Source organism: Ischnura elegans, chromosome 2 (assembly GCF_921293095.1).
Source record: "Ischnura elegans chromosome 2, ioIscEleg1.1, whole genome shotgun sequence".
Taxonomy (NCBI): Eukaryota; Metazoa; Arthropoda; class Insecta; order Odonata; family Coenagrionidae; genus Ischnura; species Ischnura elegans.
Window position 1 is genome coordinate 13,212,193 of NC_060247.1, and position 16,624 is coordinate 13,228,816.

The 16,624-nt window shown below is 35.6% G+C and overlaps 1 protein-coding gene across 1 annotated transcript; it reads right to left on the bottom strand.

Moving 5' to 3' along the window:
- Positions 1-6,272: 6,272 nt before the first annotated feature.
- LOC124153402 (peroxisomal biogenesis factor 19) lies at positions 6,273-16,624 on the bottom strand. The gene is made up of 6 exons (XM_046526531.1): positions 16,302-16,624; positions 16,053-16,226; positions 12,733-12,884; positions 11,619-11,789; positions 11,018-11,194; positions 6,273-6,813 (listed from the first exon to the last, which is right to left on the bottom strand). Exons 1-6 carry the CDS (start codon positions 16,396-16,398, stop codon positions 6,694-6,696), a joined length of 891 nt encoding a protein of 296 aa, XP_046382487.1. The 5' UTR covers positions 16,399-16,624; the 3' UTR covers positions 6,273-6,693.

Below are 16,624 nucleotides of genomic sequence, written 5' to 3' on the forward strand. Positions count from 1 at the left end.
AAAACTGTAGATGATTTCATTCTATCACGTCAAGTTTTTTCACCACAACTTGTGTGATTGTGACCACTTTCTGCTAGACTGATTGTCGATCACAGGAGGCATCATTGCTCACCAATTGGCTGACATTAAACTCATGCGACTGTTGCCGGGTAACTGACGCTATAGGAGACAACGACATGTGCATAGTTGTCTAGTTATGCAGGACATATTATAGTTAAACGCAGGCATGCAGTCCGAAATATACTTAGTGGGAGCTTGTTTTGAGCAGGTTGCATGCATACACTGATATTTTGTTGTCAATTCACAGGCATAAGTAAACCATTCATATATCCGTAATCATTCAGTATGAGCAGTATATAATGTAATATTTCCCTCAAAATTCATTCATACGCAAATTTTGTGTGACACATGATATAAAAAGAGGGTATCTTGTTGCTTGAAAAGTTGATAAGATAAATACTGATAGTGATAGATAAAAACTGAGGTTACTTTCTCATCCAGCGGCCCAAAGTTGGACAAGAACAAATCTCAAATCTGAGACACCAAATTGGTTGTTCCCCCAGTGTAATCACTCCAATATGTATGCTATTTCAAAACCCCTTAGTTATGGTCCTGGATAAAAAAATGAACAACATTCTGATGGAGAAAGGCTAAAAGCGTGCCTCTGAGGAAGTGACAACTTCGCACCCACTCCACTTGTCCATCTCAGTAGGGCAATAAATGACCCTTTTCACAAAAGCAAGTGGCTGCAAGTATGAGCATAAAATGAAATGCCTTCTTGTATTCCTTTCGTGTTTCAGTTGCCATGGTTTAATGTGGCTCTCAAAATATGTGAAATTGCCCCATTCAGTCATAGAACATCAACCAAAAAACAGAATAATCACCAATTGATGAGAATGATGATAAAATCTATGTTAATAGCTACATATTGCATTCTAAAAATTATAAATCACAGTCAAAGCAGAATCCCAGCTCTGCCTCATAGCCTATTGTTATGACATGTTCTAGAGAAGGGATTACATAAAAGGTTTGGGTGGATGACGACTCACTGACCCACGGTTGCCCCCAACAATCATCACCAACCAGAAAAACTAAATGCAGAAATTGAAAGTCGGAACTTATTCTTACCAGAATGCATACAATCATTTCTACATAAGGCACATATTGGAGTTCCTTCAGTTAACACGTTCCGTGCTGATGACGTAGCGTCTACGTCATGGCAGCCACTACCCAGTGACTGATGACGTAGACGCTACGTCATGATTCCCTTTTGCGTTATGTTCCGCCCTGAGCGCCAGCCACCGCTGTTAGGGTATGGGAGAGGGTCAGTCACCACTCTTCGCCTGTTTGCCGTGCAGAAAGCTCCGAAAAAATTTTTTTTTCGATTTTTTCTGTGTTTTTCTATTTTACCCGGTTTTTCTCTGCAAGGACGTCTTTGAGAGTGGCTTTTTACAATGTATTTTTTATTACTTTCATTTTATAATGCAGAAAACAGTTATATATTCTCACAATTGTTATTATACCTTAAAAAAAACTTTTACAAATATTCAAAGCGAAATAATAAAAAGATACTTTTGCATTTGACGAGGATAGGTAATTACTTTATTACAAGGTATTTTATCTTTCTTTATGACTTTTAACGCAATGATTAGATTGTGTTTATTTAATTGGTTTTTACAAGAAGGAATACAAACATTTTTCCCTTGTTGCTATTTTTATTTTTAACTTCAATTAACGCTATCGTGGTAAATTGCTTAGCTGGTTGCCTAATTTCGGACATACTCCAGGTATGTGTATTTTTATCCTTACGATATTAATAAATACTTCCGTTCTTATACTTTTAAAGTTTCCGAGTGAATTTTATTTGCTATGATTTCATCATGGCAACATTTGTTGTTATCCCTATGTTTATTTGCTGCTATGCATGAAATAATAAATATATTTGCATAAATTTTACAATAACTTCAGTAAAGTCCTGGTTCCACATTGCAATTTATTTTTACTATTTACATTTCATGAACAATAGCTAGACTTCTCATCCTTATGTTCACTAGCATTTGCATTAGAGACTCATTACTTGATTTTTTCCATTATATCCGAAATACTTACAAGCATTCTATTTGGCATCCTCCCCAACAAAAAAAAGCCTAAGAGAACAATTTCCACTAACCCAGTTACATGCCGCCGAACTCGGAGAAACTGATCCGGCCCGAGGATATATACATCCGAGGATATAAAATGGGCTATACGTGTCCTGAAGGAAATTTACTAGATGGAAATATTTAACCATAGAAGAAATTCCCCACTTTTGGCCTTATTTTTCGTGCTAGAATTATCCAAATCTCCTGTATCTCCAATAATTGAAAAGCTTGATCTTTATATGACTTGCATTCCTTCAGGAGAGAGAAGTCGCTTGATCAATTCATGTCAATTCTCCAAGCCCTTCAAATCAACAAGAACCTATCTACGTTCTCTGACTCTAACACTCTTCTGGCCCACTGATTATTCAAAATTAGCCCCTTATAGACGAATTCAAGGAATCAATGGAAAAAGTAGTGACATGCTCACATGACCTAAGTTTGGAAGAGTCTATGGTTCCTTGGAGAGCTAGGCTGGGATATAGTGAATATGTGAGGGGAAAGCGCTACAGGTACGCAATAAAGTTGTATATGTTGACGGAAGCAAAGGGTTTGGCACTGCAGGTCCTCCAACTCAGAAGTGTCTGGAAAAGGGCATTCGGAGAAGATGGTAAAGGAGGAGGAATCCACCAACTGAAATCACTGTTGCTGAAACGTAATTTTTATTCAAAGAAAATTTTTGAAAAATTCCTCTCATCGACTTTCTAATTCCAGTTATAGAATCTCTTATGACAATATCTGTACCTTCGATTCCTTTGAGGAGATAGTCATCCTAGCCTGCCTCAACCAAAACCAAGGGCTTATTAGGACATTTACCCGATTATATGAAAAACACAATAGACAGAAAATACGAAAACAGAAGAGATGTAGGCAGTGCTTCAAGAAGAATGTCAACCAGGATACATCATATTATAGCCTTGCCTATCTGATCCTCGATTGTGTCTTGACTGTTTCCAGAAGTATCACAAGAATTTGTGATGCAGAAAATTATTTACCCAGCAGAAAAAAATTATTTTTTAATGTTTACCTTTTATATTTTCTATTTCAATATTTATTTAAAATGATATTATTTTATGCGAATTATTTAGTAACTAAAAAATTATTCTAAAAATGCTGGTCAATTTTTGATTTGTAAAACAATATGTTTCATTGCAACAATTCTTCGTTTATACAAATTTTCCCTTTCATTTATAAACCAATGTTTATCATTATAAAAAATCTTATCCCAAGGATATCATATTGTTCATAATAATTTTTCCACAATAGGGAGCAACACTTTTGCTGGAAATATTGGTAATACTCGCAATATTTTCTTTTGAGCAATAAAACATTTAATATCGTATTTGAATGTATCATTTCCAGATTATAAAAATAATGTTTGCTGCATTACTATTTCCATTAGTTTTTTTTCAGAAAGTGATAAAGTCTGAACGGGTTTTCGCTACAGTACTGACAAAGAGCAAAGAAATGTGGGAAACATGTAGGTGTGTTGCGGGAAGGTATCAAAAGTTTGACAGGATACTTTGAAAACTTAAATTTCAAATTTTCAACAAATGAAGGGTTATTTAAAAAAAAAAAGTGCGAAAACATGTAGCAGGCATCACAAATCATAAGATCACGTCGTTAAAATAATAATAAAAAAATACAAATTTTTGCCAAAAAGTCAGCCACAGGGCATTTTCTTCAAAAAACGGTCAGCACGGAATGTGTTAAGCCCTTCCCTTAAGCTGACCTTGTGATTCAGTGACCAAGTTAAGTTTCAGTCAGATGACATTTTTTACTTAACCCATACTATAAAATCTGAATCTAATCTGAATACGAGATTGTCATGCTAGAAAGATAGCTACCGTATGACATCATAAATATATCCTATTCAATGGGAGTTCTCAAATGAAGTGATGCTCTCATGCATAATTTACTCCAAACTATTTATAATAAAAAGTAACTAATATACTTCGTTCAAATATTCTCAATCGCAAGTGTGTTTAATTGGAAAACAGTAGCGAATTTCTCCACGAAAAAAAAGCTCATGTTCCTGAAATATTGCCCACCCCATCTTCCCCACCAACAAATTTTTTGAGCATTTACTCTAAGAATGGGTGATTTTCTGACCTTCCAGCACTTTCAAAAGTGGAGCCCACAGTCCAGAACGAAATATTTCATTTTTTGTCTGGAGCTATACGTTTAAATTGATATCCTGTCAGAAACACACAAACTGTACATTGGAAATTGGTACTACACAAGGTAACATGGTAAGGACAATTATTTCCCGCCACAAACAATATGTCATGTGAAACATAAATCTCGAACTACAGACTTTTATTCTTCAAATACGATTCAACTGCAAAGATAAGTCAATTACCCATTAATCCGATTGGACTACATTAATTCATTTTAAGAAAAAACTGTAATGTCTGTGTTAGTATTGCATACAAGTCAGGTATATTTACAAATATATTCTATACATATGTGAACCTCTAAAGTAAGGTACATTTAAGTACCCAGTTAGTTAAAGGCTAGAGCTATGTACAAGGTGGTAAGAATACTAAAATAAGGACACACAAATGTATTTTATGTAATTTTTTCTAATTATTGTTAGTTTTAATGAGCAAATTTGCATAAGGTAAATAAACCACAGATACAACAGGAGAATGGCAGACGTTGATGTGCCATGGTTCTAAAGAGAATTCATCACACCTGTAACGATTGCAGTGCCTCCATTGGATTTTGGCGACCATTTTTGGAACTACTCTCCAGATTTAATTTTTGTTTCTAAAAATTGCTGGAGATACTGTTCCGATTATGGTAACGGTATAAGAGCAATGCATTGCCATCTAGTTCTGAGATATTCCAAAAATTTTAGCACTCTTAACTAACCAGAAAGTGATCAAAAAACAAATAGCAAAATTTTGAACGAACAGACAATCCCAAGTGAAGCTAAGAAAAACTTTGTAAAAAGAGTTCATATATGAATCTAGCTGGTACACGAGATAAATAATCTCTATATAATTAATGATTGACTTTCACAACAACCTATAATTGTTACATAGGTGGTGATTTTCTTCCTCGATAGATATGCACAGAAAACCTATTAATCACCAGGTTTGATATAATTTGAGATAAAAACTCAACATTATCTTAATTCGGATATGTGTTCATATTTAGCACTCTTAATTGCCTTCATTGCTGCCAATGAATGCGGAAAAGTCTGAATCCTTTAATTCTGCTTGCAGAACTTTTCACTGGATGATTATAAAGCAAAGAGTAAAATTAAACCAGATTACGATAAAAATGTGTAATTCAAGTTGAGAATAGTGACATATTTTGATGGGTCATCAAAAAACACTATCCAAAATCTCATCCATGAAGCTATAGCTTCAGTGCACTGATATATATTACAGAGATATTTATATTTTCAGTCAGGACTCAAACTTGCCTCAATCAGTCCAGCATCACAAGATAAACCATAAATATTTGAATTTAGTAATTTTTAATTTATTTTTTATGGGCCGATAAAATACCATATTTGATGCTTAGTTATTTTATTGCATTTCATAACAATATAATGATTCAGATAAGCACTAAAATTTATTTGCAAAGAAATTAATCAATTGGATATTTAATTCATACTTTTTTCTGACAACTGTAAAAAGACACAATGGACCTGTGAGGAACCACTCTGGAAGAAATTGAGAGAAACAGCACTGAGTGGAGCAGCTGTAAAGCCACGAACCCATTAGCTAGCACACAATGCATAGATGGCTTTCTTTGAGCATCTGTCCCACTAAAAAGCAGTTTTAAGAGACATTATACATTTTTTCTCTCACCCCCCTTAATTTAGATTTAACAGAAAGTTTCAGGATTATTTGACTGCTTTATCCATTTACTGTTGCTTGTGACATTACGCAACAGTAATAGATTTGACTTGGTAACTTTGAATTCACTTCAGGTTATCCACAAAACTACACTACTGTACTTCTAAGTCACATGATATCGCCAGAAGTATCTTCGGACTCCCTCTTAATTTGCCATTAGCTATGGCTTAAAAAAAATTTATAAGCCATTCCTACACAAGAGATTACCAGCATACCATACTCTTTTATCAATGTGATCAGGAATAAATAAAAAAATGAGTTACTTCCAGTTATTTTACTATTTTTATGATATATTAAACATTCTAATAAATTTATTACATCAAACAATACAAACCACACCATACCTTTAACAAAACTAAAAAAATATGTACCAAGGAATATTCAAAATATAGCCTTTGTTGCGACTAGTATCCTCTTAAAATAAATTGACGACCTCTCCTTGCAATTCCAAATAAATGTCAATACAAATGCCTTAAATACAATTCCATATAATTTAGGTAGCATGTCAATAATTGAAGGCAGTGGATAATTGTCTAAATATCATTAATCAGAAGAATATTTAAGAAAAATAATTTTGTGAGCCGTAATGCAGAGTAGAGAGGAAACAGCCATTCAAGAGGAAGCAGTTCTTCCCATTACAAAGAGAAACAGTTAAATGTCTTCACAGATAAAATGTTTGACTACATTACAGAACACTGATTGGAGAGACCAGGGAGTTTGGGAGTGCCCTGCTCATCAAATTGGACAATGGAATTTAAATCTCCAATGAGTTCTTTAGGAGGTTGACCACAATCTTGCATCTGTAATGAGATGGAGAAGAGTATGGTGTATGTATGCGGTCCAACTAACGCTCCAAGCCGACGGCAAATCACAGAGAACATCAGTATTCTATGAAATTAAAGCCATTTTTTAATCAACATTCATATGTGAGGCTATGAGAAAGAAGCAGAAATTAACGAAGAACATAGTCGAAATACTGTTACTGTACAATGGCAAACTGAATCTCAATTGCTTAACTTAGAAAATTTAAATGAAATAAACTTTCCTGGGATGCAATGATTTACAATTACAGTCTTACAGTGTCATCATCTAAAAATATATAAAAATCTAACTCAGTGTCCTCATTAGCTCAGGGTTAGAGTTAAATTTTTTACATTGATTCACATGCGTAAAGTAGAAAATAGATTAGTTTAAGAATTTCACACAACTATTGTTCTAGGGAGCATAAGTTATTTTCTAGGCATTTTTACTGACCATTTTAGGATAACCCTATTGCTGCTACAGTCATAATGATGTGAGTTCAACTGCTTACAGACAGCACAAAATTTATCAACAAACAAGGTTAGTTAAACAAATACGTAACTTAAAACTGGTGATGGGTCGATCCAATTCCTCGATTCTATGCCAAGCATTAGAATTGAAAATGAGTATTTACCAACGTCAAAAATCGATTCAGATTCCAATGATACTTCAAACCACAAATTTATATGCGACCGTGCTTCTAACAGTCATTTGAATTTTCAAGCTACGTAATTGTAAAAACAAAGCACATTCAAATCAGCATTTTCATTCTTGCCATAGTACCATAGTGACGTTAATCATGCATAAGTTTAGTTATAAAATTTAGCAATTACATTTTTTTATTACATGGTGATGGTATGAATGATGCTTATGTTGACTGATTCTTTCACAGAGTAATAATTTTTTGCATGGTTGTCTTTTTGCCTGGAATTAATTGATAGTTTTCTTGAAGCCTTTGGTATCAGAATCGATGGTCGAATCGGCATCAAAATGTCAAAACCAGAATTGGGACCGCTAAAATTTTGGAATCGACCCTAGATCACTACTTAACACACTCAAAAATTATAACTGAAACTCGCTTCCCTTTCACATAATCATGCATTATTTACTGTTAGCAACAATCAAATGACCAAAAAATATTCAAAGAGGAAAGTAACAAATATACTTATCACTAAATTAAGGCTAAAAGTAATGAATTAGATGCAAAATTCCTACCCGACATTAGAGTTAGCTCTGGCAGCATTGAAAGGAGCTTTTGGCAAACCCAACAAAAAATGACCAGCTATATAAATGAATGCAGCTGGCCAAAAAAATCATTGAATAAATTGTTTTTTTTTTAAATCAAGCATATATTAACATTGAAAATAAGCATTTTAAACAATCTCACATGAGGTTAGAGGGGCAAGGGGGTCGAGCCAATTCTTACGATTTCTCACTGAGGTGGGAGGGGGGAGTCTAAAAATAGCCAAAATCACTTAATAACGTAATTAATAGATGCCCCCTAACTATAGAGCAGTACATGCTATCAGTAGCAGGTAAATGACATCACCCAAAGTGGGACCCACACGCCACGGCTCTCTCATCTTGTGATGGCAGAGAAAATTGCAAAAAGATTACTCGTGACTGATGTCCACAGCTCAGGGTCCTCTATTCTCGTGTTATATTTTGATGACTTGAAGCCAATCACAGTTCACTCCCATTTATTTAGGCTAGCGATGGGGAGGGACGGCACGAATAATCGGAAAACATGGGTAATCCAAAATTTCACTTCAATGTCTTGTAATGTTATTAATTTACCAAAAACAAACAACATATTATTATTTACTCAGTTATTCTGTTATTTTAGAGTGCTTCCCCGACTCTATGAGAGCTTTCTTCACCAGTTCACAATCATTATAGCGGCGATAACATGGTTGTACTCATATTATTTATGCTCCACAAAAGGCCTGGTTTCGAAAGCCACACATCCGTCGTGGACGTGATCACGGATTCAGGAAAGTGGTTTGCACAAATGCTTCAAAACCACTGCTCGACGTGGGAAACTACACCGTCAGGCACCACGCCACGTAGTCGCGTCTCATACAACGTTGCCCAAGTTGCAACTGCGGCAAGACGTGTATCCGTGATCACGGAGCGCGATCGCTCGCTGCGAGGATTGGAAAACAGGAACACGGTGCTCCCGTGAATGCCACTAGTAAGCAATTGCTTTCGTTTTACGAAGGGGATTCTAACGGCAATAATAGGCCCGGTGTATCCTAGCATTAATGCAGTTATTCCGATGATTTTGCGTCTGATTTTATTTATTTTTTAAATAAAGATCACAAGAAATATGAGCTAGAGTGAAAAATATGCACAGATAATCTACAACCCGGATAAACCACAGCCGGATTATTGGGAGTCCACTGCATATAGTGCTCTAAATTCAGCCAAAAAGAATCAAGTACAGTGCAACCTCGATAGAACGACACCCCACGGTGCACCAATAAACACTCGCTATAGCGAATTGTCGCTTTACCGGAGGTGGTGCAAATAATAGCCAATATACCTCATATTACTCCTTTATTTTTATTTTCTCGCTTAGACGTGTTTAGTGTTTTTTTGGCCATGGTGTGTTCCATCAAATGCTTTCTATTCATGCAACTCGTGGACGTGTGAGTATGCTGACAACTGCTTTCTGCCACCCAAGGGACAAAAGAAGATCAAGCATTCGCGAATGCTAATGCCACAATATTTTCACCAAAATTAACTACTTATTTATCGAACGACAGTTTACCACAAAAATTTGAGACTGAGCACTCCATTAACTTCATTTCTAACAGATCGCTAGCAATTACAGAGATTAAGGAGTCTTGGTGTCAGTTTTTCCGGCGGTGAAACCCTCGCTATGGCGAGAGCCAACACCAAAAGGGCCTCGTAAAAACGAAATTTTTAACATGCTTATTATAGGATCAATTGACGGTGCATCTGCTATCTCTCGTAATAGCGGGGGTCTCGCTATAGCCCGTACTCGCTTTAACGAGGTTCCACTGTATAATGCACCTAAGTGTGTTGGCTGTGGGTAAGAGTGGGTGTTTGGTTTACTTTTGCCATCACTTGTCCGCATTTGTCAGTGATTTTGCTGTATATAAATGAATCTTAACTGCAAAGGTCTTAATGATGGGTGTATAATAGAATGTTCAAGTATCAAAGAAATACCTACCTATTCACAAGATGTAGAGGAGAAATCACCATTTACTTTCACATAAAATATGTTTTCCCTGATTTATTTTTTATTTTTCCTGATATAATGACTTTGCATACACGATGGAAATCTCTGATTTTCCCAGTTTACCGGAAGAGTCGTCAACTAGTTTCAATATCTGCCCCAAAACATAACCCATCAACTAAATGAAAGAGATTTAAGGTTTTCCCTGTGCATACAATGCAAGTAAACATGCCACTAGGGTGAGCTTCTTTTTCAGTTTCACCATATCCATTCCCTAAAGAGAAGTATTTATGTATGTATATGGTACCATAAGTGATGAAATGATAGTAAGCTGCTGAAGCATGCAACACATGGAGCCACTCAACCAGATACCAACCTAAGAAGCCTATCTCTCCAAATTAGATGTTGGAGTGAATGTCATTCCATCCCAAATACCAAACCATAGTTCTGGCAACATCTCAGTTTTTTATACATACATATTTGCCTAAAACGTATCTTACTTTCTTCCCTTCCAATTCAATTTTTTATATACATATGAATGTATATACTGTTTATATCACTGGTCGTTCAAACTCAATTTATCTTATATTTCACCCAAGGACCTTATATTTCAATCAAAATTCCTGTCAGAATGTATGTTACGCCAAACTAAATACTGTGTAACCAAAATTTTCGTAAAAAGATGAAGATGATTTAATCACATACTTCACATTTTTGAAAAAATTGTCTTTGAGCCATTATGACGATCATACATCAAAATAATAATATACTTACCATGACAATAATATAGTGTGGTGTAACAAAAACTGTGGTGGAGCCACGGTTTTTGCCTAATTTTTTTAAGTGTAACCTTTGCTCTAGGCAGTAAGTATCAGTCTTCCCACACATATTCAGAGCCTTCAATCCTAACGCAACATTACGCTTAAATGAACACACACAAGGGCACTCAAGAGACATCATGTTTACAAATTATAATGTACTTAGGGCAGTATAATTACCTTCTGCATGAGGTCCAATATTCTCTCAAACCTCTCCTTCTTCACTTCGTCAGAATCAGATTCTTGCTCCTTGTTCAAGTCTTCACACACTTTTTTCATCAACTCCAGCTGCTGCGAGTATTTTTGGAATTCTGAATCAGCCAATTTTGATTTGTTTTCCTCCAGCCAGCCGGGGTACTATTAAAAAATGATTAAAGAACACATTACCCATCTTTCACCGTCAGAGGAAAAATTGAAGGTTAACAAAATGCTTTATTGACATGAAAACCAACTGGAAACTATTTTACTGCCGCAGGAGGGTAATTGTATCCGAAAGAAGGAGATTGATCTAAAATATTTCACTACAAATAATTCTTAATAACTTTCAACACTGTGAATATAACTAGATGTTTCTAGAGAGACATTAGTAGCAGTATTCCTTAATTAATGAATTATTTTAAGTAAATGGCACTGTGGAATGATACAACACAATGGGTGTCCAATAAATTTCATTCATTGTGAAATTACAATCCAGAATTTGATGTTCTGCATTATCTTATCAAATCAGTTAACCTTCCATATTCAATAAAATATTCTATATTCTAAGTGTTTGAAACAATACCTTCTCCACCATATCCTGGAGTGCAGGTAGAAGAACATCTTTGGATAGTAATGATTGCATCATAGTCTGCAAAATGGGTAAAAAGTCTCCATCTGAAGGAAAAGAACTATCTTCACCACCAAGACCCATGCTGCCAAACATTTTCATAAGATCTTCATCACTCATGGGGCTCTGCAAAAGAATGTATAACCAATTTGATGGACTCTTTCAGAACATGAAACACATGCATTTCACTGTAAGCATAATTTGATGCCAAAAATAATAGGACACCGTTAGAAGGATATCTTTCATCGATAACCAGGGGCATAAATGCAGCAGTTAAATGGATAGAAGCAAATTTCAAACACGGCATGGGCGTACCCAGCGTGAGGCAGGAGGGGGCAGCTACCCACCCCCCTAGAAGCAAAAATCGTAGATGTCTTTGAGGAAAATGATATTTTTTCAAGCATATAATTTTAAAAACTAATAAAGACCTGTAACAGTTTCCTTAAAATTTGGTTTCATTCACATTTTCCATGCTTAAACCTATCACTTGAACGACCATGGCTTGCCACCCCCCCCCCCCCTAGTTTTGATCCTGGGTATGCCCTTGAATCACGGCCAACTAATGGCGATCAATAAAGGGATAAAGCAGATATGCATTAAATATGGGATACATTTTAGGGCATTTTGTGAACCTCCCCCACCCTCTAGCACCTTGATATTCGTTCACTTTTGGCTCAAGCATCCTCAAAATGCATTCACCATAAATTACAATCAAAATTTCACATGGGATACATTGAATCAAATAATTACTCATGCATATTCACAAGTACATAATCAGTAACTTATTTGTTAGTTAGTTTCCAAATTTCAAGTCTTTACTTTTCCATTACACAGCGTTCAATACTGATTCTTTTCATGAATAGGCTTTTTCTGTGCATTATGTACACACTATCAATAAGAAAATACCAGCACTTGTATCATTGATGCGTCCCGACTTCATATTATTTTGTCAATCACCGTAAACTAATGAAATTGATAACACAACAATTCTCATGAAGAAAAAAGCAACACTCAAGGTTAATGTATTAACACACTCCAATAATATTAAAGGTAAGGACTTCATACTAACTTGCAAATTATGAGAACCTTCAGACAGATTTTTTAAGGTTTGTGCAATTGCAGCGGAAAAGTCTTGTTCAGTGGATTCTTCTGATGCAGCTTTGGCAGCTGCCTGGGCTATTTTCTGTAATGTATCTCCCATTTCTTCTCCACCATTAGCTCCTGAATTTTGAGAAAAATTAACTTTTTTATGTGCTTAGAAATTACACTGTTTCTGCAAAGCAGTTTTTCTCTTTTCTTCAATGTCAGAACTTCAATACATTCAAACACAGTACATATATGCCATCAAAGGCCCAGGATCAAAAAATATAAACTAAACACAAAAATTTTGTCGTGATTCATTAAATGAGAACTTAAAACATTACATCGTTATTGTTTCATACATGGATTGTATTAGAAGAAAAATTCTACATTTTATGTGCCTGAATTTACACCATATAAACAAATATTTTTCCTCAGAGTCAAAATACATTTATTTACACAATATATCATGTGAAAAAATTGCTACAATTACAAACATTTGTTTAGTTCTGATATGATTTCCATTATAAAACACCCAGTACATATTCCAAATGAACTGGCAGGAGGGTGACATAAAAAATGACCTCATCTAATCCATGAAGTATTTAAGCCACTTACATAACAATGAATACAAGATTGAGCACAAAATATAAAATCAATGAGTTGAATTCATTAGAACATCGTGAGTAGGTTCTCTTGTTTATGGATATTTAATTTTTTTAGCAAAATGAAAGTATAAATGGTTGCATCAATGAATTGTTGGTTGCAGTTGCAAATATAAAGCTGAAAAGCTCCAAATGGTTGTCCACTCATCTTTAATTCCTTTATTACATGAGTAATTCACATTTTCCATGCATTGTCCTCCTTTATCAAGAAGAAAAAAGACCAAGAAGATGGAGGAGGAGGCAGCAATGAAGGTTGGGGCTTAGAATGTTTGGACAATGGTGAGGGAGGAGAAGTTAAAAAAAATATTAATAGGAAAATGAAAAATATGTAGATATCTTGGGACAAGGTAAAGTGGCCTGGTTATACATGGAGGTGGGGAAAAAGACAACGAATGGAAGCTTTGGTATTAAATAGCATGAGTATTAATCAAAGAAGACCAAGGTTATGCAGTTTTGCAAAACATTGCAAGCTAGGAATATGACACTCAAGGTAAAAGTAGGAGGGGAAAAACTTGAGCAGCAATGCGACTATTTGGGCAGCATATTAGAGGAAAACGGATACAGCAGTAAGGACATCAGGAAGAGAATTGCAATAGCAAAGGAGACGCTCATGAGCAGGAAGGAGCTTATGAGAAGATCCTTATGTGAGAGTTGAAGAAATGGTTCACGAAGAGCCTAATCTAGAATGTAGCGCTTTACTGTACGGAGGCATGCACGCTTTGGAAGGAGGACAAGAGAAGACTTGAGGCATTCGAGATGTGGGTGTGGAGAAGAACGCAAAGGTGAAGTGGACGGAGAGGAGGAGGAACGACAAAGTGCTGGACATGGTGGGTTAGGAGACGCAGCTTTTAGATGAGATATGGAGGAGACAGAAGGTATGGATGGAGCAATTACTTAGCAGAGAAGGGATGTTGAAAATATTGCTAGAGGGAAGAATGGTGGGTGAAAGAGGGAAAGGAAGTAAGAGAATAGGATTTTAAGACAGAATGAAAGGGAGTAGGTCTTATTGTGAATTGATGAAGGAAGTCTACGAGGGAGGGGAGACTGCCAGGATACTTTGAAAATACTTCATTCAAACCTGCCTGAATCTGTAGAATGTACTTCAACGACAAAATGTAACTCTTACTTCTTTCACTTGGTTCCAGCTAACTTTGGCACAAAATTCAATGCAAAATACATATTTTGTGTAGATTAAAGCATTTACTGAGGCTAAAAAATAAATTAAATAAATGAACAAAACTGCCAAAGAGAACTTAAAAACTCATCAAAAAAGTCATAACTACATTTTTTTAATTTACTCACATGTATCAGGTATCTTCACAAATATTAAGCAAGATTTTGTTTTTCATGAACATAAAAGCACATCGATGTTCGAGCTCTCTCCATGAAAAATTTTCACAGCCCAGTGGCAGAAGGGGTTACAAGTGATGGCGAATGACACCACCTATTCAACTACATAGGATGCATCTGCAATATCACAACAATCTTTACCATAGCATTACATTTTTGAAAGGTTTCTCTTTAAAAAACTTTAGTGTTCAATATCAATGGCAGCATTTGGAACACAAACAAGATGCATACTCTGGAATGCTAAATGTGGTAACACCTCTTCCCCTAGCCCAGCCATACATGCCCTAAAATCTCCAGTATGATATGCTCGCTCGCTCAATGGGAATATGCAGAACTGAAGTGTGAGAACTCAGGAGTGATTCTTTAAAATAAGTTTTTTTTTTATTACAAACCTTTCCAACAAAGGTGGTCCTTCTACATCAGGCATCAATACAGCTCACTCAAGTTGAACTTCATCATTACCTAATTATCATAGAATATAACAAGTGTAAAAACAGCGAATGAATGACTTAATACCCTTTGCAAACTCCAAAATTGGTAGAAATGACTTTCTGCAGCAGCCTGGATCATGCGCCATTCTCAAATTAAATCGAGCTAGGGGACTTTCCACATGAATAATTAATCTACCAGTGCCAGAATACGACTTAAAATAAGAAGGCGATGTTAGCTTCTAGAGTAAATTACAATTGATTCCAGTTTAAATTTCCATGCACGGTAGAAGATTACAGCCATGCTAAGGAAATCCACAGAATTGAACAATAGTTGGTATATTCTCAAATTCGAAGGAACTGTCATCTAACAACACCAAAAATAGTAACGAGACCCAATTATGAGTCTTGAAAACATGGTCTCCTTGTCTTAGGTACAGTGAACCCCAAGCAACATTAATCCATTTTAATATGTAATATATATCACCACCGACTTCAACGATATGAGATTGGTCAGGCGCACATCGGTTTCTTCAATGATGAGCCACGAACTTCAATCCCTCACATTTCTCAGAAAGGCGATGTACGCTCAGCTGCAGATTATACCTCTCCAAAGTGATAGGATTACATCTTACCAATATCTTTACTTCGATGCTAATAGCAGCTCAGGATAAATTTTTCTATATGAACGATTTGCAATCAAATTTACATACATCAATGCCTATTTAGAATCCATTATCAGACTCTCAAATGCAGAAGATACAAGTTCGAAAGAAAAATTTATGGGCATTCAAAATAAGATCACCGATACCAACGAAATAACATAAAAATGTACGTACAGTTTCAAAATAAAATAATGGCAATACCTGTAGTTAAAATTGACTGCAAGCTTTGTTCAAACTGAGATGTGGCCTGTTTGATGAATTCTTCCGTCCACATGCTTCCAAGAGGATCAACATCACCTTGAGGAGCATCACTTTTGCTTTCAGTCGGTTTAACTTCGGATGATTTGGATGGAGCATCAAAATCCTCCAAAGCACCTAGAAAGTTTTTTTACGTGAAAATATGCAATTTATGAGTTGAGCATTCGTCATCTTACATTTAACACAACTTACTCTCCAGCAAATTATTTAATTCCTCATCTTGGGACTCTGCCTTCCCACCGGCAGCAACTTCTTTGGAACTTACAATTTTATCATCGCCTGATGCCATTGTTCAAGTTTCACAAAAATGTAAATTTTGCTTACGGAACCTCGCAACAAATAACTTCACAACGGCATAACAGCTGCCAATACTATATATTCTGCTACAACTATTCGTGAGCAAAGTCTTATTTAGTTCCAAACAAATTTATCACAAATAATTTCAATTAAAGGGAAAAAGAAAAATTCAAACCAGGCAGAGCATATTCGGAATACTTCTTTCCCTTCTTTCCGGA

Coding starts and splice junctions, on each gene's coding strand:
- LOC124153402 (XM_046526531.1), bottom strand. CDS start 16,398: ATGGCATCAGGCGATGATAAAATTGTAAGTTCCAAAGAAGTTGCTGCC. Junction 11,790..12,732: donor AAGGTTCTCATAATTTGCAA/GTTAGTATGAAG, acceptor ATTCTTTTGCAG/AGCCCCATGAGTGATGAAGA. Junction 6,814..11,017: donor TATTGGACCTCATGCAGAAG/GTAATTATACTG, acceptor ATCTCATTACAG/ATGCAAGATTGTGGTCAACC.